At 34.9% G+C, this 19,574-nt stretch overlaps 6 protein-coding genes across 8 annotated transcripts; 3 read left to right on the top strand and 3 right to left on the bottom strand.

The window, feature by feature from the left end:
• The first annotated feature begins 422 nt into the window (after positions 1-422).
• LOC108364498 (protein D3-like) lies at positions 423-1,580 on the top strand. Of its 2 annotated transcripts, XM_017618196.1 has the most exons (3): positions 423-492; positions 547-1,091; positions 1,162-1,580. In XM_017618196.1, the coding sequence occupies exons 2-3, from the start codon at positions 582-584 to the stop codon at positions 1,417-1,419; spliced, it is 768 nt and encodes a 255-aa protein (XP_017473685.1). In that variant the 5' UTR covers positions 423-492; positions 547-581; the 3' UTR covers positions 1,420-1,580. The 2 variants fall into 2 exon arrangements, with proteins under 2 accessions (XP_017473685.1, XP_017473684.1); XM_017618195.1 differs by having other exon boundaries at positions 481-1,091.
• Positions 1,581-1,787: 207 nt separating this feature from the next.
• On the top strand, positions 1,788-3,028 carry LOC108364499 (inosine triphosphate pyrophosphatase). Of its 2 annotated transcripts, XM_017618199.1 has the most exons (3): positions 1,788-2,499; positions 2,562-2,647; positions 2,705-3,028. In XM_017618199.1, exons 1-3 carry the CDS (start codon positions 2,262-2,264, stop codon positions 2,891-2,893), a joined length of 513 nt encoding a protein of 170 aa, XP_017473688.1. In that variant the 5' UTR covers positions 1,788-2,261; the 3' UTR covers positions 2,894-3,028. The 2 variants fall into 2 exon arrangements, with proteins under 2 accessions (XP_017473688.1, XP_017473687.1); XM_017618198.1 differs by having other exon boundaries at positions 1,789-2,499; positions 2,562-3,028.
• A 200-nt stretch (positions 3,029-3,228) lies between these two features.
• LOC108364497 (mannose-P-dolichol utilization defect 1 protein homolog) lies at positions 3,229-4,500 on the bottom strand. Its single transcript, XM_017618194.1, has 2 exons — positions 4,161-4,500; positions 3,229-4,091 (listed from the first exon to the last, which is right to left on the bottom strand). Exons 1-2 carry the CDS (start codon positions 4,246-4,248, stop codon positions 3,394-3,396), a joined length of 786 nt encoding a protein of 261 aa, XP_017473683.1. The 5' UTR covers positions 4,249-4,500; the 3' UTR covers positions 3,229-3,393.
• An 827-nt stretch (positions 4,501-5,327) lies between these two features.
• Positions 5,328-7,677, top strand: Gmd (GDP-mannose 4,6 dehydratase). The gene is made up of 3 exons (XM_017618188.1): positions 5,328-5,783; positions 6,199-6,634; positions 6,708-7,677. The coding sequence occupies exons 1-3, from the start codon at positions 5,664-5,666 to the stop codon at positions 7,286-7,288; spliced, it is 1,137 nt and encodes a 378-aa protein (XP_017473677.1). The 5' UTR covers positions 5,328-5,663; the 3' UTR covers positions 7,289-7,677.
• Positions 7,678-7,742: 65 nt separating this feature from the next.
• On the bottom strand, positions 7,743-9,597 carry mRpL28 (mitochondrial ribosomal protein L28). Its single transcript, XM_017618193.1, has 5 exons — positions 9,361-9,597; positions 8,748-9,182; positions 8,521-8,667; positions 8,227-8,465; positions 7,743-8,157 (listed from the first exon to the last, which is right to left on the bottom strand). Exons 1-5 carry the CDS (start codon positions 9,379-9,381, stop codon positions 8,085-8,087), a joined length of 915 nt encoding a protein of 304 aa, XP_017473682.1. The 5' UTR covers positions 9,382-9,597; the 3' UTR covers positions 7,743-8,084.
• A 4,560-nt stretch (positions 9,598-14,157) lies between these two features.
• On the bottom strand, positions 14,158-17,719 carry LOC108364492 (platelet-derived growth factor receptor alpha-like). The gene is made up of 3 exons (XM_017618186.1): positions 17,107-17,719; positions 16,144-16,294; positions 14,158-15,018 (listed from the first exon to the last, which is right to left on the bottom strand). The coding sequence occupies exons 1-3, from the start codon at positions 17,623-17,625 to the stop codon at positions 14,441-14,443; spliced, it is 1,248 nt and encodes a 415-aa protein (XP_017473675.1). The 5' UTR covers positions 17,626-17,719; the 3' UTR covers positions 14,158-14,440.
• Positions 17,720-19,574: the final 1,855 nt, after the last annotated feature.

Genomic DNA, 19,574 nt, shown 5'->3' with positions numbered 1-19,574 from the left:
GCAACTCACATATCATTGTGATCATGTCATTGTGGCAACAAGAAATATTTGCAAAGTGGCCAAGTTCCTTTCATAAATTCTTTTCGAACAGTGAAAAACTCTACATTTTGAAGGATCTCTAGAATAGTGGCTACACTGGATTAGTGTCTATTTAAAATTTGAATGCGGTGAAAGCACGGAAGAACGTAATTGAAGGCGGAAATATCTGGAATCCGAATGTAGTTGTTTACATTTTACCGCGCGATCTGCATTGGGCACAGACCGATCTGATTGGCTTGATGGCTTTTTGAAAGTGATATGTTAAGACGGCAACTTGCCCACAGGAGAAAACAAGAACAGAAATTTGACAGCTGTTAAGACATATTTGGTAAAAAATTGATACGTGGGGTAATTCGAATGGAAAGCTAAATATGGCATCTCCATATGTCGCTATTGTTTACGCTACGTAGCTCTCTTACGCAATTCTCTTATCAATCTGCGCTCTCTTCCTTGGTAAAAATTAAATAAATTAAAGCAATTAAATAATCGCAATAAAATCGCTTTCAGTCGTTTGAAACAACGCTATCACTTGAAGTGAAAAAATGCTTTTGAATCGTTTGCTTCAACAGGGCAAGATATTTGCAGCTCCCACATTTCGTCAGCTTATTTGCCAACAACAAGAAGCAGTCGTCCGTCGCTCTTTTTTGACAGTTTCGTCATTGCCGGCATCCACTTTTACGGCAGCTGTCAAAAATCCACACATTTCGTTGCAAAAACTAGAAAGTTCGGTTGCAAATTATTCTACTCGACAGTATTCATCGAAAAAACTAGCTATGGAAAAACATTGCGTTGTGCCGGATGTTGTCTCCTGCGCCCCCCAGGAATTGGTAACGGTATGCTACCCGAGTGGCGCTGCAGTCGAGCAAGGAAACGTGTTAACTCCAACCTTGGTGAAGGATCAACCTACTGTAACTTGGAAAGCTGATGCTAATGCATTCTATACGCTATGCATGACAGATCCGGATGCTCCTAGCCGTGACGCTCCTAAATTCCGTGAATGGCATCACTGGTTGGTAGGAAATATTCCCGGAAATGATGTATCCAAAGGAGAGGTAAGTACATAAATTTGTACGTACGTATGTATATTAGGAGTATGAAGGAACATTTTTTCCTTTTGCTTAGGTGCTATCGGCTTATATCGGTTCAGGTCCACCAGAAGGCACTGGCTTGCATCGTTACGTGTTCTTGGTCTATAAACAGAGTGGAAAGTTGACCTTTGATGAGAAACGTTTGCCGAATAACAGTGGTGATGACCGTGGGGGCTTCAAAATAGCTGCATTCGCCAAAAAGTATAATTTGGGCGACCCCATTGCCGGCAACTTCTATCAAGCTGAATACGATGACTATGTGCCCATTTTGTACAAGCAGTTGGGAGCATAAGATTTAAATGCGAATATTGAATCTTACATGTCTACATACATATATTTCAATTTGATTGGAAACAAGCAGCGATTTGGTCCCAAAAGACGATAAAATTGGTTAAAATTAAAATGTCTTTCCTAGAACTGAAACGAAAGTTAATAAAAATCGGAAAAGATCGACGTGCGTTGAATTATTTTGTTAGGGGATGTGAGGATAAAATCTTTCAAATCCACAATTCTTTTGTTTTTTATTTTGTTTATATCGTTTTTCGAAAGTCGAATCGTATCGAAAATTTAACGTCATTGCCTAAAATTTCCACCCGACTAGTGTATTAAAACGAAAAAACTTGGCAGCACTGCATAGTTTTCGACGATTTTCGTCACAACAGTAGACAATGCTAATGTCGGGTCGTACAATTCAGCCTAATTTACGACTTACGCAAGGAGGCTGAATGTTAGAGAGCTTATTTCTGAGCCCGTGTTATCTCTTAGAACTATGGAATATTTTGAGCCGAGACGGGAACATTTAGATCTCCAACAATAACGAAACTAAGGCGAATTTAACTCTATTAACTATTAATTCGGCTTGATCGAAATTTTACAATTTATTAAAGCTAATTCGATTCGAAACAAAACGAAGCTAAAGACAAAAATAAAATTGTACAATTTGGTTTCGGAGAAACCCAAAAACCCCCTTCACATTATTTTTTGACTACAACTCTGTGTACTAACTTCCTTATCATTTGTTTTTGCGGTTAGAGGTTGGAGTATTATGATAGGTTAATTTTGACTGTAAAATTTGGATACGCTTGTTCAGTAGATAACTTATTATATTTAATTCACTTAAAACTGACCAGAGAAATGTCCAAGCCAATAACCTTTGTTACTGGTAACGCCAAAAAGTTGGAGGAACTTGTTGCCATCTTGGGCGATAAGTTTCCGCGCAAAGTTGTTAGCTCGAAAATAGATCTTCCAGAATTACAGGGTGAAATTGATGAGATTGCTGTCAAGAAATGTAAAGAAGCAGCAAAGCAAATAGACGGTCCTGTACTAGTGGAAGACACGTGTTTATGCTTCAATGCTTTGCAAGGTTTGCCGGGTAAGCAATTAATCATTTTTTCATCATACCTTGTATAAACTTTTTTTCGTTAAAATTCACAGGACCTTATATTAAATGGTTTCTTGAAAAGTTGCAACCCGAAGGCCTGCATCGTTTGTTAGCTGGCTGGGATGACAAGAGTGCCAAGGCAATATGCACCTTCAGTTATGCTGAAAGCGCCAATAGTGAACCTATCATTTTTCAGGGCATAACAGAAGGCAGTATAGTTGAACCAAGAGGTTGTCGTGATTTTGGCTGGGATCCGATTTTTCAACCGAAAGGCTACCAACTAACTTATGCAGAAATGCCTAAGGAGGAGAAAAACAAGATATCACATCGTTATCGTGCGCTAGCTGCTTTGCAGGAATATTTTCTACAGCAGAAAGAGGATTAGTACGTGCAGAGGAAGGTCTTAGGACATATATGCACATATGGATATGTGCATGTGTATATATATATATATAAGTTTAAACGTGCATGATTGTATGGTAGTAAAAAAAAGCTAATTATATTACAAAGTAAACAGCCGCACATAATATGTTTTATTGGTCCTAATACGCAAACACTGTTGTACTCTTAAGAACGTAATAACCATTGTTTGCCTTTTAATTTCTTTTATTTTGAAGAGTTCCATCTTCATTCTTCATTAATTGTTTAATTAGCGTACTGAAAATATAAATTTAATGAATTTTTCCTATACCTATGCAAAATAATTGAATTCATTGAAACTGCGGTCTTCATAGTTTACCTTTATTTCCATCAACAAAATTAACACTATTTCAAAATCATTACAAAATTCACGTTTTCTAATTAGACGCTATCTTTTCTATTTTGCAAATTAGTTTCAGCTTCCTTTTAAACAAGGAATCAACGCTAGATTATTATCTCTTTCATTCAGTCAATTTTTTTGCTCCTCGTCTTTTTAGCTGCACCATCAGCCTTCGTTGTAGGTTTGCCGCCTTTATCTTTTCTTCCTTTGGCGGGTTTATTCCAATAGTACAACATTTGGGCAGCAATAACACCATTTGCAAACGTTGAGAAGCAGAATGTTAGAATAATCATTAGATCTCCGGTCTCCTGGGCGGATGTAAAGATACGTGCTAATAAACCAGCAAATAATAAAAATACAGTCGCTGCAGACAACTGACCCGTTGAAGAGTTTTTATAATTGGTCCAGGCTTGTGATAGTTTGCCCAGGAGAAGAATAGGTATATTAAAGCCTTGCGCCACCATCAAAACATTTATAGGTGTGAAGCCGCCATTAAGTACGTATACTATGAGCGCATAGACAATACAAAAAAGGAATGATACAGCTTTTTTACCACCATAGTAAAGAACCAAAGCGGCAATTATTGCAGTTTGGAACGCTAAAAAAGTGCTATCTCCCCAAGCACTAAATGGGTAACCCTTGACATAGTTGTAAGACATATGAGACGTTATAGCAGTTAAATCTAGGAGAACGCTAATCAAGTTGATACCTTCACCGGATTTGTTATTTAACAATTTCTTCACTTGTGGTACTTTAACCAAAAGAGAACCCGCGATAATTCCATAGCCGAGACATTTGCTGAGAAGTTGTTTAAAGCAGATAACTAAATATGGAAATAAAATGTAATTTAATTAACCAGTTGGTGCACATAAATGCTTGAAAAAATTCTTACCATTGAGGAAGTCAAAATCATCCACATAACCGTGAATACATTTATCATTAACGAAATAACTTAAGCCAGATTTTACAAGTTGAGACATTTTGCATTAGTTTCGGCAACGACTTCAGTGGTAATCAGTTCTTCGGGATAGGATTGAGAAATGCTTTGTGTACTGTACTCCGGCGAGACTAGATTGCGCAAAGTTCAATTATTTTAACTAATCAAATGGTGAATTTTTTCTCCCAATCCTAGATAGTATGCGTATCTATTAATCCATTAAGCCATTAAATTTAGATAACACGAAAACCACCCCAATAGGACACGTATTTTGACAATTAGATTAGCGCTGCTTGAAGATTAAGAAATGACATTTGAATCAGGTGGCTATATTGAAATGGCAAAACACACATTAAGCCGGAGCTCCATACCATGTTTTTCAAGCGTTGTGGCACAGGGGTCAAATTTCAGATTACCTTATGAAAACGTCTTATACTAGGTTCACATATAAGTAGATTATCCTCATTTTCGAGCTTAACACCCTAATCTGTAATTATAACAAGAGATTAGCCATATAAAATACGTCCCTTGTTAATCTGTAATTATAAAATAATCTCAGATTTAATCGATAACTTTGCGGTGTCCATCCTAGTTTTATCGATTGTTTTTGCGAAAGAGAGGAGAAATGCCAAATGTAAAAGTAAACAAAAATGTACGCTAGCAAGTAAAAGAGGTTTGTAAAGGTATTTTTAATAAAATGTTAAGTTAAAATATATTTATATTGCTTATTATAGCAGAAAAACGTGATCACGGTGGCACAGAGAAAAACATAAATTTTCCTTGAGATGTGAGAATAACAAGCACAACAAATTTGACGGCTAATAATCTGAGATTTGCCTGTGTAAACGGGGTGATTAAAAAACGAGCTTTGATTGATATAATATTGATATGTGAACATAGTTTTATTAACAGATAGCAATCGGGACCAAAACTTACATATGATATCTTCGACTTTATTAGTATCTATTTAGGGTGTTAAATGNATGTCGTAACAGACTGCAATCGGGACCAAAATTTACATATGATATCTTCGACTTTATTAGTATCTATTTAGGGTGTTAAATGAAGAAAAAAAAATTTCTTTTGAGTCTCTATAGAGGCTTCTGGCCTTTGTCCCTTTGCGGCACGCCTTAACCGACTGCAATCGGCACCAAAATTTATATATGATATATAGATAATCTACGTTCTTTGGTATTCGATTGGTCTTGAATGTAAATGCAGTGGTGTGGAACTCCAGCTTAAAACACTTTGTATTGACAAATTTTTAAGTGGCAACCACATTTCTTATCACTCGGAATATTTATTTTTTTGCAGCTGTCACAGTCACTAAAACATACATTATTTATCATAAATAAAGTTGATTTTATATGCGATTTGTATCATTAAACGATAGTTACCGCGTTTCTATTTGATTATTTAGTTTTGTTTGAATCGAAATATTCTTTAGATTGACTAAAAATGTCAGAAAACATTGAAGCAAGCGGATCGCAACAACAAGCAACAAGCGAAAATACAGAACAAACAAATGGAGGTGGCGACTGTAGAAAAATTGCTTTAATAACCGGCATTACTGGACAGGTAAGTAATCTCTTAAAACTCAGCTACATATATGAAGCAGGGCAGTGTCCAAAGGCATTAGAAAAGTAGCTAAAATTGCTGGATCACATAAGTTTTCTAAATAATTGAATTCGGTAATGAAAATGGTGATGCATGATTCATGCTACTTCGTAGATAAAGTAAACATAAGACATGCTGGCATGTTTTGCCTTCTAGTTTAAATCATGATCAAAATATCATGGTTCAAATTGCTTTGAACACTTGGCTACTTAGTTATGGGTCGTAAAATAAGTTAGGAGCATGCCAGTAAGAACAATTAATTTCTACATAATGTAATTCAAAGCGAGTTTAAGCAAATAGTGCTTTGCTACGAGCTTGAAACCGCGTATAAATAAATAAATCAATAAATAAATATGTATAATGTCTTTCACTTAAGGACGGCTCCTATTTAGCTGAATTCCTTTTGAAGAAAAGCTATGAAGTTCATGGTATAATACGGCGTGCAAGTACATTCAATACATCACGTATTGAGCATCTCTATGCCGATCCGGTAGCACATAAGGGTGGCAAAATGAAACTGCATTATGGTGACATGACAGACAGCAGTAGCTTAGTGAAGATTATCAATATGGTGAAGCCTACGGAAATTTATAATTTAGCTGCACAATCGCATGTGAAAGTATCATTCGATTTGAGCGAATATACAGCCGAAGTTGATGCTATTGGCACGCTGCGCATACTGGATGCCGTACGCACATGCGGTATGGAGAAAACTGTACGTTTCTATCAGGCATCCACTTCAGAGTTGTACGGCAAGGTGGTTGAGACGCCACAAAATGAGCAAACACCTTTTTACCCACGTTCGCCATACGGTAGGTAGATATAATACAATACAATAATTTTTTTTTGTATAAATGTCATGCTATTTTTTCATACTCTTTTCAGCCTGTGCGAAAATGTATGGCTTTTGGATTGTGATTAACTATCGCGAAGCATACGATATGTTTGCCTGCAACGGTATTTTATTCAATCATGAATCACCGCGTCGAGGTGAAAATTTTGTTACACGCAAAATAACTCGGTCAGTTGCGAAAATCTTTCACGGCCAACTGGAATCGTTCGAATTAGGTAATCTTGATTCGAAGCGTGATTGGGGCCACGCCATGGACTACGTAGAGGCTATGTGGATGATGCTACAATGTGAGAAACCAGCTGACTTTGTTATCGCCACTGGCGAAACGCATAGCGTACGAGAATTTGTGGAAGAATCCTTTAAATTTATAGGACGGGAAATTGTTTGGCAGGGTGAAGGAATTAATGAAGTGGGCATCGAGAAGGATACCGGAGTTGTGCGTGTGCGCATTAATCGGAAATACTTCCGTCCAACAGAAGTGGATCTATTGCAAGGTGATGCGAGTAAAGCCCGTCGGCAACTTAATTGGGCGCCAAAAGTTACATTTAAGGAATTGGTTAAAGATATGATGGTTGCCGATATTGAACTTATGAAAAAGAATCCAATTGCCTAAGTAATGATTTTTATATTAGTGATTTTTTTTAGTGACTTTGGCGACAATGCAGGCGCCTTTTTTTAACAAAGCACAACTATATGTAGTTAAGAGATGTTAAGAGGCATAGAACAATGTAATATTATAGATCATAGAGCTGTATGTATTATGTAGTTTTTTTATATAGTTACTCCACCATGACAGTGCTGCATATTATTTTCGTTAGTCGTATTTATGTATAATTTGTAATTATACTTTTATAAAAATGAATGTTTTATATCTTTTGCATTCCAAAGCAAATTATAAATGTATTATGCAATAAATGTGCTTTAAAAACACACGCTATTGAAATAATTTGTTTTCGTATATCAAAAAAAAAAAAAAAAATGATTTAGAACAAAAAAGCGCAGGTGATACTTACGGCACTAAAGGACGACCTTTTAGCAATTTGGAAGCAAGAACAACAATATAGCAATTAAAAGTTTTCGATATTTGTGATCAATTTTATTACAATTACGCAGTTGAGCTATTTCTTGCACTTAACGATAATTGCGCTAAAAATATGTTTTTCCACTCATCAATCTTCTAAATCTGTCAAAACCGAAATACGAGAGTTATGTGGGGACAAACATACCTCCAAACAATTTTCGACACGGAAAAAGCACAATTTTTTTTTTTGAACATCTTTGATGGCTGTTGGTTGACCACATTTTTTTTTTTTGCAATGTAACAAGTCATATGCTTAGCATTTTGTAACTGAATTAATTTTGTAAATATAGATGTTTGCAAAAAAAAGTTAAGTTTAGTAACTGATCTTTTAAGTTTCCTGTTTTTTGCCAAAAGGGTTTATTTTCGACAGCCAACTGGAGCTGGTTGAAGATGGTTCTTCTCTATAAAGGAAAAAAACCAAGAATATTATTAGCATTTGAACTACAAAAACTGTTAAAGCGATTACTCACAACTTAGTCAAACGCTCGATTTCAGCATTTTCATTATCGCTTCCCTTTGTCGCGGCTTTATCGCCAATATGGTTGCCGCTCGCTTCCCGAATGCCAGCGTTTTTTAGTTGTTCGATAAGTTTCATGCGAAATTCCACCTTATGCGGCACAATAGGATTTTCAGCGCGTATTTGTGCTTGCAGCTTACGTATGGCCTCCTGGTAAGTGTGCCCGTACCATTCAATTTCCTCCGCCGTATACTAAAACAAAATTTTGATTACTAATTGAAATTTAATATTCAGGGCCATTACTTACCGAGTCCAAATAGCATTTATATTCTTTGAGTATACGCTCACGCTCGGTTGGATTGCCTGTCCAATTGGGACAACCGTTCTTTAGTTCGAGTAGAATTTTTCGCTTAATCGCTAGGGCAAGTGTGGAACGTAAATCACACGCAAGATTCTAAAATCAATAGAAATTTCAAATGAAATCAATTAACTCAAAGCACTGCTGAAGTATAATGCAATCGTTTTAATACACACCTTTAGTAGATAGTGATCAAAACCGCGACAATCATGTATTTGATCAATGGTACGATCAGTTACCACCATTGAAATATACTCGTTCAACACTTGACTGTGCACCACCGAGCGCCTTAGCGTTGGTATCCAAAAATGTGGTACACGCCTTTTTTGCGGATGGCGCTTTTGGAAACCCTTGATGACAGCTTCTCCTCCCCAGATGCCATCATTTGCTTCGGGGGGATCAATTAATGGTATAGGTATATCTTGCACAGGTCTCACTACACCTGTTAATTCATCACGTTCAAATCCTTCAGTTTTTGGCACATAATGGACTGCAGCAGGTGTCGTTAACTTCCATTCGCGCCAGAATTTCTTATAGGCTTCAGGCAGCTGTGCACCAAGCCCTTTATCGAAACGGGTTAAACGTTTGAAGCCGTGAAGCAATTGGGGTCCCTACAAATTCTCAGTAAAATTACTAATTATGAATTTTGCATAAAAAAGTTCGATACAAAACTAAAAGGGAAAAAGCACTCTACACCTGAGCGAATCTAGTCAACACGGATGGGGCAAACAATTGACTTTATTTCTTTTTGTATTGCGTCACAATGCCATGGATGGCGGTGTACCTTACCTGCGGTGTGGCGTGTGCCATGCCTAATTTTGAAAATTACGGCGGTAAATTTTCTTCGTTTTTTCGTTATCTCTTCCAAAATAACTATTCTTGAAATTAATGTGCGAAACAAATTTGTGTACGTTAAAAACAAAATTCCTTGAAATAAATTTTTAATTTTGAACTCCAATTCCGATTGAAAGTGTAGAAGATAAACGCAAATCACGTTTTGACAATTCGCTTTCCACGCTCACAGCTGATTAAATAATGGCGAACAGCTGTGCTACGACAGGGTTGCAATAAGAACCAATTCATGATTAATAAAATAAATTGTTAGTTTTGAAGGCCGCGATTTCCTAAGATTTATAATGATGAAATTGAGGGTTCAAAATAGTTACGAGTATCAGTACATTTATTCTGTTCAACTATCTTTAAAGATACTTTAGAACGTGTGCTTCCGTTTCACAACACTGTGCGGAACAGAGATGTGTTTCGGATGGCGTAAGAAACTTTGATTGTTTCCGCTTTAGTTAACATTTCCTTCTTTATTTATTTAAAAGAAATAAAGCCTTACTGCCAAGTCCTTTCACTGTTTAGTCCAACGCACAGCCCACATCTTATAAGTTGCGATCCCGTACGAGTCCGGACTAGTCAGAAATAGTCAGAATCGGTCAAATTTTACTGGAAATCGATCCCGTACTCGGTCCTCTGACTATTGAATTTGAAAGTATTTTTGGTTATTTACATGTGTGAGCTGAGTGTGTTAACATACAAAATAAGCAAAAATTTACAACCAAAATTTGGAGGTTATGTTGAAGTTGACAGAAGTTACCATTTTTTACTAGAAATCGATCCCGTACTTTTCAATGTTAAGCCCTGTATGCAGCTCTCAAGAAAACGTTCAAGAAAAAATTGCCATTATTTCGTGTGTGTGCCCAAGGAATTTTGACATTTTTGATACTTCACAGCCTGTTGCCTCACTCTTTCATCAAGAAATAATGGAACGGGCATATATTTCTGTTGCAAACCTGGGTTGCCTTGTGCTCTTTTTTCTCAAAAAACTTTAGAAAACCGTAGTAGAAAGCGTAGTAAATTCCTTAAGAACTGCGTACTGCCCTAAGGAAATTTGACTCAAGAAAATTTCTTAGCCATTTCTTGTACGTCATTTTATATGGAGTTTTTGCTTTTCTTGAGATCTTCATACAGACCTTTACTCTCTCGCTCTGAGCGAATTTTTATTTTTTAACAGTTTTACTTCCCTACCAGAAATCTCACTGGCAAATGACCGGTCCCTTGACGGACAGTGCTGATGCAATAATGCTGCAAAAGAAGTCCTTTTCTTGTAGGGTAGATACGATTAGAAAGGAAGGTCACTCATACGCCGTGTATCGTACATGTTCGTAGACACTCATCAGTTTTCTTGAAAATTTTTACACTTTTTCAGATTTATAGATTCTGGGTTTGTTATGAACATAACAAAACGTTGCAAATGTCATATTTTGTTTTTGCATACCCCAGGATATTTAGATTAAATCTGTGTTCGTATGGAATAGTAGCTTATGTCGGGAAGCTAGCTTTAAGTATAACGCGCCATTCCCTTTATTCTTTAAACGACAAGAAATTCTTTGATGAGACTTAATAAGAACACTGACTTGCTAGCATCGGAACTATTTCTGCACGTTTTTTAGCCAAAAGTTCTACAACGGCTCGGCGCCAGCAAGTCATTCACAATCGAATGCTGCGAATGCCGCATTATACTAAAGCCAGCCTTTTGTCATACGCTACTGTTCCATACGAACACAGAAATAAGCTTATTGTTTTAATTGCAGTTTACCTGCAGTACAAGCCCTTGCAAGCGACTGCGATAGAATAGCAAAGTATCAGGGCGATAGTTGAGTGTTCCTAAATCATCTAGACTAGAAATTGCACTAGGTCTATCATATGAGAATACATGTTCTCACAGTGTCTTGGACGCTTCTAGCAGACAATATCTTGACTTGGCTAATCAATGCAGGTGCTAAGTAGATTTTCCATGGTGCGTTTACCTTGGGATGAGAAGCCTGAGAAGATTAAACATGACGGACGCATAATTGGATTTTCTCGAAGCCTGGACTTTACCAAAGAAATTTCTAACTGAGCTAATTACTGCTGGGTTCGGGGTGATTTCCGAATCCGATTTTCAATTTCATATACCCGTAAAGGCTGTGTTGTACGAAATCGTGTCTCGAGTAAACAGTTTCGGTGCTACATTAGGGACTGTATGGAAATTGTGATTGATACTTCTACAGTTCATTGGACGGAAGCTGTCCAGAATTACTGCGCCTCGATAGTTTTCCTTGTCTGAAACTAGACGGAACAAAGCAAATATGACCAGCGCTTGTCCAAAATCGAGATTTGTTTTCGGCTGAGATGCTATACTTGGTAAAAAAAATTGTTAGGTGGTAAACAAACATAGAATAATCATATTAAAAAAGTGGGGAAAATTTTTCTATAAAAAAATGGTCGAAACGCACACTAAATCTTTATGCGATCAAACATTTGTAAAAAATTTCGGTTTGGTTAATGGTTCAGTTAATTAGTGGGAAAGAGCGATTTATCCGGTTCGAAATCGGTGCACTTCTCTGCTTTCCAGGCTGCGTAAAAAGTCGCCGGGTAAATAGGCTCTGTGTTATTTTGATTATAAAATCCATGAATCAAAAATTTAACGGTAAATCCGCTGAGCGGCAGCCTATTTATTTAAAGTCTCTGTTTGAAAAAAAAACCTTTTTATGGTTTAATTATTTATTATTTCTATTTACACTTTTTAAGGCATTTACGTTCATAAAATTTAAATTTATCGCAATAAAACTACATTTATATATAGCACATTTAAAAAGTTAACATTCGCAATTTTGATTTTGAGTACAAAACATAGATTTTGAGTAAAAGTAGTCGTACAAGTGTATATACAATTCAATTAGTCACTAAATATTATAGCTTAATTTATACTACAATGCATTTATTCTAAACTAGTAGTAGTACATATAAAAAGTAGTATTTTGTTTTCTTGATAAATAGTTAGACAAAAACTTAACTGTACTACATATGTATGTATGTAGATATGAATATTATCGTACAACGTTGATTTTTTCGGCGTTATTAAGTAGAAAAGCATTAAAAATATACACCTTTCTGGTTTCTATTAACATTAAGGACCGTTTTTGCAGTGGAGTGTTAACTAATATTCGGCAGTTTACTGTAGTTTTTTTTAGTAGGAAAAATTCTAGTTGACTGAAGAGTTGTGAGTTAACTCTTCACTGCAAAAAACGGCAGTAATAGAAATGCATACAATACAGTGGAACCTCGATTTTAGGAAATTGAAGAGGTTGGAAAAATGCTTCGTTATATTTATAGAATTTCACATCTTTGATACAACGAAAAATGCAAAATTTTGAAAAAAAACGTTAAAACCATGGCAACCAAAAGTGAAACGTGATCCACTGCCATTGCTGTCACATCTGTTGATATACTGTGTACCACATATCTAAATTATTTTAAGAATTCGAATGCAATTCTCTATATTAAAAAAGTTTAGAACTTTGAGTTTGTATTACAATTTTTAGTTCACGATTTTAAAGTACATAGTAATTTTTAGATCTAAAATAAAAGCTTTGGTGGCACTTGCAAGCACTTTTTGTTTACATAAAATACATAAAAATACATTTGCACTTACTATTTTTCATCGATTTATGGCTATGTATGTATAACTCGTAAGTTTTCAATGAACTTTGATAAATTACATAGGCACCCAAACAGAAAGTTTTGACCTAGGCACTATGTCGGTGTATTTAAATAAACATACATACTTTTCCCCACTGAATTGGAGACTGCAGTCAGAATTACCCGATTGTACTATGGAAGATTTTGATACATTTTTGTGCCAAAAAGTAATTATGACGAAATAAAATAAATTTCTTTGGCCGATGGGTTTAAGGGGTTCACTTTTTAATTTGTGCATTTTATTGAACAAGTTTGAATGCAGTTTATTTTCTAAATATTGGTATTAAAAATTTGTATTGAAAAAAATTCCACTTAAATATAAAAATTATTTACACGGTGGCTATTTTTGTAAAATACATATCGCAGGTCTGAAACAAAGAGACGTAAACGCAGCATTTTCCAGTTTAGGAAAAGAAGCTGAAGAGTCGGGAAAAAATCCCACAAAATACCCACAAAATGCTTAACGAATTAAAAACATATATTTCAGTAGTAAAAAAGTAACATTCATATTGTTATGTTAATATATATAAATATACATATAATATCTTTTTTTTGAAATTCAAAGGTTGCTAGATTGCGCATTAAAGGCCTAAAATAATTTAAAAACACCCACAAAAAAGATATTTTCTCAGAATTCGCAAAAACCGCAACATGAAATTGACGAATTCAACTCAAAAATCTTTACTTTACACGTTCTCGATCCTCTAAATACGACTAATGCTGGACTTCCACTACTTATTAAATGGCAGAAATGACAAAATCGGGCATTAAAAAATAATCGTGTCATTACATAAAATCGATTTCAATATTGCACTAATAAATAGACAACGACTTTGACCACCTGCTAAGCAGTCGTTCGTTTTTTTTTCTAAAAATAATAAGAAACACCGTTATTTGGTTTGAAGTTTTCTTTATCAAATACCAATAGCAAAAAGTTTATTTTTTTAAGTACGAAAAACGACTTATTGACACAAAAACTGATAAAAATACCCATGGTGGTAAAAATTTATGAGATAACCTCAAAACACTGCTCAAAACACAAATACTCGTAAGACAACATTTTTTTTTTGGGGGTTAAATATCTCATAAACTTGCAGCAATTTGGCGATTCTGACTGACTTCAAATTCGGTTTCAGCGGAAAAAAGTTCATTGAAATACGTACGTACATATGTATGTATTTTGTATGCCTGTGTTTTAGATCTGTTAAAATCTAACTCAGGAATCAAACGCACATTTTCGTAAGCGTACGCCAGTTAAAGTCCACTTTAAAGTCAACTTTATTTATACTTAATGTAATGTAAATCCATTAACTATACTCTAGGTGAAACTCTGCTATCTTCTTCACTTATTCTCCACATCCTTGGAAACAGTCTTTAATATTTGATAACTTGGATTTGAAAATGCTTCAGCTGTTCGCGCGCCATTCGTGTTGCTTAGCTTTTTTGGTGACGACTTAACATTCACATAATTATCACTGCCCGTCGTCAACTCGGTTTCGGCAATGTGATGTCGCGGTGATGGTGTGGGCGTGTGGGCGTGGGCACGTATCTGTTGTTGTAATATATTCTTAACGAATTTTCGTCCTTGCTCGGGACTTCCCTCACCATCATCAGAACTATGATGTGCACCCGGCAGCATTGGTATCTCTTCCGGTTGGATAATTTCCTTCTTACGATGCTTATTCACTGGACTATCAAGATTATTTACGAGCGTTGGTGAATGTTGTGATGATGGTGGTGGCGATGGTGTTGGTGTTGGTGCTATTTTATCTGGGAAAGTGAAAGAAGTAGTTGTTGTTGTATTTGGTTCATCACTTGACTGATTGTCGTCGTGATCTTTTGGACGTGTCGGCGAGAAAATGGTTGTGCCTGTTTCGATGCTCATATTTAAGTAATCATCGGATGAGGATGGCTGAATACCTGAGTGAAATCGTACATATGTGGGAAGGACAAACGCACAGACGGCACAGACGCATGGAAGCAAGAGAGGAGGTAGTAGTGTAGGGTTATTTGCATGAAATTGTTGATAGGTATGTACATACATACACACATACATACATACATATCGCTAGCTTAGTGTGATAGGCTGCTAAGTCCACATTTACCAATTTTACAGAAAAGGGAAAACACTTCTTTCTATAGCCGCTTTTTCTTCAAGTACTTCACAAAACTTTGAATATGTAAAACATTTTGCATGTTTAATACAAAGCGAAACTCCATTACAATCAGTAGGATTTGGTAAAATATTTGGTGTTATTTTGGCAGTTGGCCTTTCATTGAATATAAACGAAAAAAAAAAAAAATCAAACAAGTACTTTAATCCCTTTCGAAACGATGAACGATGTATTTTTAATTTCTCTTGCTTCCTTCACTGAGAAAAGAGTTTAGGTCAACTTAATATGTTTTTCCCAATACATTATTTGGTTATAGTTACATTATTTGGTTATAGTAAGCAAATCATGTGTTGAGAGAAATATGTATATTTGGCAGACTTTTTTCTGCGTGTATATCAAAACATGAGTTTTCATAAAAAGTGGACTTAAGAACTTTTCGCTCTAAGCTAGCGATATGTAGATACATTATATAGATATAAAAGCGTATATGTACATAATACATAGTATGTAAGTACTAGTTGGTTAGAGTAAAATAACTTTAGATGTGTGCAGATCAGTTAAGTGTTGAGTAGGTGATATATTAGCAAGCATATTTGTGGAATTTTGGCAAAACAATTTATCTCGACATTGGTCCCTTTTTTTGGTAAATCACTAATCACCTATGGCTATCTAAAATATTAACTAACCATATTAAAAAAAAATACAATAATAAAATATTGTTACTACAAATTTGTTCAAAATCAGTCGAAAAACTTGTTTTCTCAAAAGTCCTCAGATATGCATGCAAAATGATATATGCATATATATCTATTTATTTAAGTTTTAATTTTTATTTTCTTTTTATATATTTCTTTTATTTAAAGCTTTGAAGCAGTCGAATTTTCAGCAAAAGCAACTACATGTACATACATATATTGAATGTAATACTTACGTATTTCTGGTAGTATGTGTCCATTTACATAGCGTGGTGCCGCTGGTGCCACTTCATCTGGCGATCCCATCAGCGATAGGTAATCGGTTGGATTGCGATTTACATTTTCGTTGTTGGCGCGCAAGTATGTATCATTCAAATCCACATAGTGCTGAGGGAGTAGTTCATTTTTAGTTAATAACTTGTTTGTAACGGTAAAGTTTAGAATTGTAGTTAATGTAATAGCTAATAGGTTAAGTTAGGTTAAGGTGGCTTCCGCCTATATCTATATGAGGCTCACTTGGAGTATAAAACATCAGTCCCTTATGTTACTAAAATCTATTTAACGGTAACTGCTCTTCTATCACGATAAAACGATGTTAGCCGTGAACGGAGTTTCGTTAAAAAGAGCGATCCAAGGTGTTAAGTGTTGAAATAATACCAACCTGGTAGTTTTTGACAACTATCAATACGCGAATGCAGTGTCCTGTCAAAACATTTACCAGAATTATGTACTGCGGCTTTGTAAGGCTAAGGATATACCTTGACCATCGGACCCACGGCCAGTAAGACCTTCGGCTTTCGCTTGTTCTAGTTTTGATCCTGCTAAAGAATATTAGTCTTCTCACACGAATGCTAACGGGACACTTGAAAATATACCACTGGGTTGCTAGGTTCGGAGCCCGACAGAAAGATCTCTGCGGATGTGGAAGAGATAAGCAAAATGTAGAAACTTCGCACTCCGGAGAAAGCGCTTCTAATTTTTTAGGGATAACTTCATCGAAATCTTAGACGCCTGAGGGAAAAGCCTTTAAGGGTTTGCTAGAATTCGTAGAAAATCTGATATGAGGAAACGTGGCCTCCGACTGATTCCTGCCCGTCTAACCTAACCTAATCCAACCTACTTAGCTTAGCTTTGCCGCTATATTCAGCGAACGACATTCGGACTAGGGGATATAAAAAAAAATCTTGTATTTTACTTACATTTGTCACATCATCGCCTAGCATGCGCGCAAAATACTTCTCCAGCACATGGAATAGTGGACGACACTCCGGATTCGTACTCCAACATTCCAACATAATATCATATAGCTCATCATTGGCGAATGGTGGTTTTTCCATGCGATAACCATCCTTCAATTTTAAATACAAACTCTGATTTGGATCCATACCGGGGTAGGGGACCTTCGCCAACGAGAAGAACTCCCACAAAACAATACCAAATGACCAAACATCAGTGTAGGTGCTAAACACATGATCACTAAGCGATTCCAAAGCTAGCCATTTAATGGGCAAGGGCGCTTCACCTTGCTTCTTATAGTTTTCGCTTTTATACATGGAGCGTGCTAAGCCAAAATCGCATATTTTCACCACATTATTCTCGCATAGTAGAATATTACGTGCAGCCAAATCGCCGTGCAATACTTTACGTGACGATAAATAGTCCATGCCGCGCGCCACTTGAAAGGCCCAACTAACCAAATCGGTTGTGGTAACAGTCATGGCTTCTGTGCTATCAGGTTTGTAGTTGGAACGCCATGCAGGCTGTACGGAATTATTGGAGAGAACATGATCTTCGTCTGAAAGGGTAATGGAAAAATTTTATAGGTGGAAAAAAATTAAACAAAAAGACTTTCTGGAACATATACTTGTTGTGTATCTAGGTATGTGTGTATGTACATATGTATCTATGTACATTAGACCGTGGCAGAAAAAAAAATTCGCCGTACCTCCCTTTAGTCTAAAGTATTTTTGCAAGGCAATTTCAAAAAAATATTTTTTTAATTTTTCGTTATATCTTCGCCATTTACAGTCTCTCCAAAAGTCATTAAACTTTTGCTAAGGAAGTTTTTTGATTATTCCGGTAGAACTATTTAACCCTTTCAGGACCAATAAAATTATTCCACTCATAAAGAAATTGTGTGAGTTTCTTTATTTTTAGAATGGGCCTCATATTTAATGAGTTATTTTTATAAAGAAGTTTTACAAAAATATATTTCTACCAAAATAAGAAAAATGTATCGAAATCAGATTTTCTTGCAAAAACTGAACTTTTTAGAAGAAAACGTTTATTTAGAGAAAAAATAATAATAAAAAAATATAATTTGGGGAAAAAATAGTTTTTGGTAAAAAGAAAATATGTTTACCCTAATCAGAAAAAATTTAACAAATATTAGAAACAAATATTGATTGGGGAAAAAATATTAATTGATTTTATTCGTTAATTTTGAGCTCCAGGCCGGTTATTAAATAAAACATAGATTTTGGTAGTTTTATTTATTACATTTATTGCTGTCGATATTTCGCCTTCCTGAAGATGCCTTCAGATTGAAGGCGAAATATCGACAGCAATAAATGTAATAAATAAAACTACCAAAATCTATGTTTTATTTAATAACCGGCCTGGAGCTCAAAATTAACGAATACATTAATTAATTTTTTTATTTCGGGGAAAAACTTTTTGGAAATAAAAATTTAACAAAAAATTCGAATTGTTCAGGAATAAAATTTTAGGGAAATAAATATTATACAGAAAAATCTTTTTCGACGAAAATCTATATTTTGAAGAGTTTTCACGAATATAATAATCTAATCAAATTCTGAAAAAAAGTATCAAAAAAACTTTGCTCGGAAAATGTTAATAGTTTTTTAAGAAATTTTCCTTTGAGAACAAATTATGTTCATGAAAAACCATTATTAAGGAAAAAATATATGTCTACCCAAATTAGAAAGAGTATACCAAACGTTAAAAGAAAATATTTTTGAAAATAAAAGTTGTAAAAAAGATTTTTTTACGAAAATCATTTTAAGGAAACATAATTTAGGAAAAAAAATTTGTTAGGAGAAAATGTGTTAACTTAATCAGAAAACAAAGTATCAAGCATTAGAATCAAAGATTTTTTGGAGAAAAAAATATTTTTGGGCTAAAAAATTTTTGTTTCGGAAAAAATTATTTTTGATAATGCATAAGTATTGTTTTTGGAAATAAATCAATTTATTTTAAGATTGTTTACGAAAAAATAGTATAGAAAAAGATTATTCAGATATATTATCTTATACATATTAAAAAAATTTAACTTTTTTATGAAACAAAATTATTTATTTAGAATAATCACTTCCAAGGAAGAAGTTCTTTAAAATCAACGACAAAAAGATTTTGGAAAAAGTTATGAGATTAATGCAAATTTCTTATAATTCTTTGCGTTCCAAAAAATGTGTTTATAATAAATCGGCCTCTAGCTAAACAAAAAATGGTTAACATAGTTTTTAGTTGAAATTAATGGTAATTTTTAGTAGAAAATAATTTTTTTGTTGAATTTTTATTAAATTACTTGGCCTTCGATGAATAACATTTTACATTCAAATCTTGAGCTTTTTCAATTATAGGTGTATGGTGCTAAGAGGGTTGGTTACAAAAAAAAAATTATTGTCGAATTGAAAAAAAAAAAAAA

The sequence above is a fragment of the Rhagoletis zephyria genome, unplaced genomic scaffold (assembly GCF_001687245.7).
Source record: "Rhagoletis zephyria isolate East Lansing unplaced genomic scaffold, Rhagoletis_zephyria_1.1 Rzeph_scaffold_01573, whole genome shotgun sequence".
Classification (NCBI taxonomy): domain Eukaryota; kingdom Metazoa; phylum Arthropoda; class Insecta; order Diptera; family Tephritidae; genus Rhagoletis; species Rhagoletis zephyria.
This window is presented reverse-complemented; position numbering and strand designations above follow the sequence as displayed.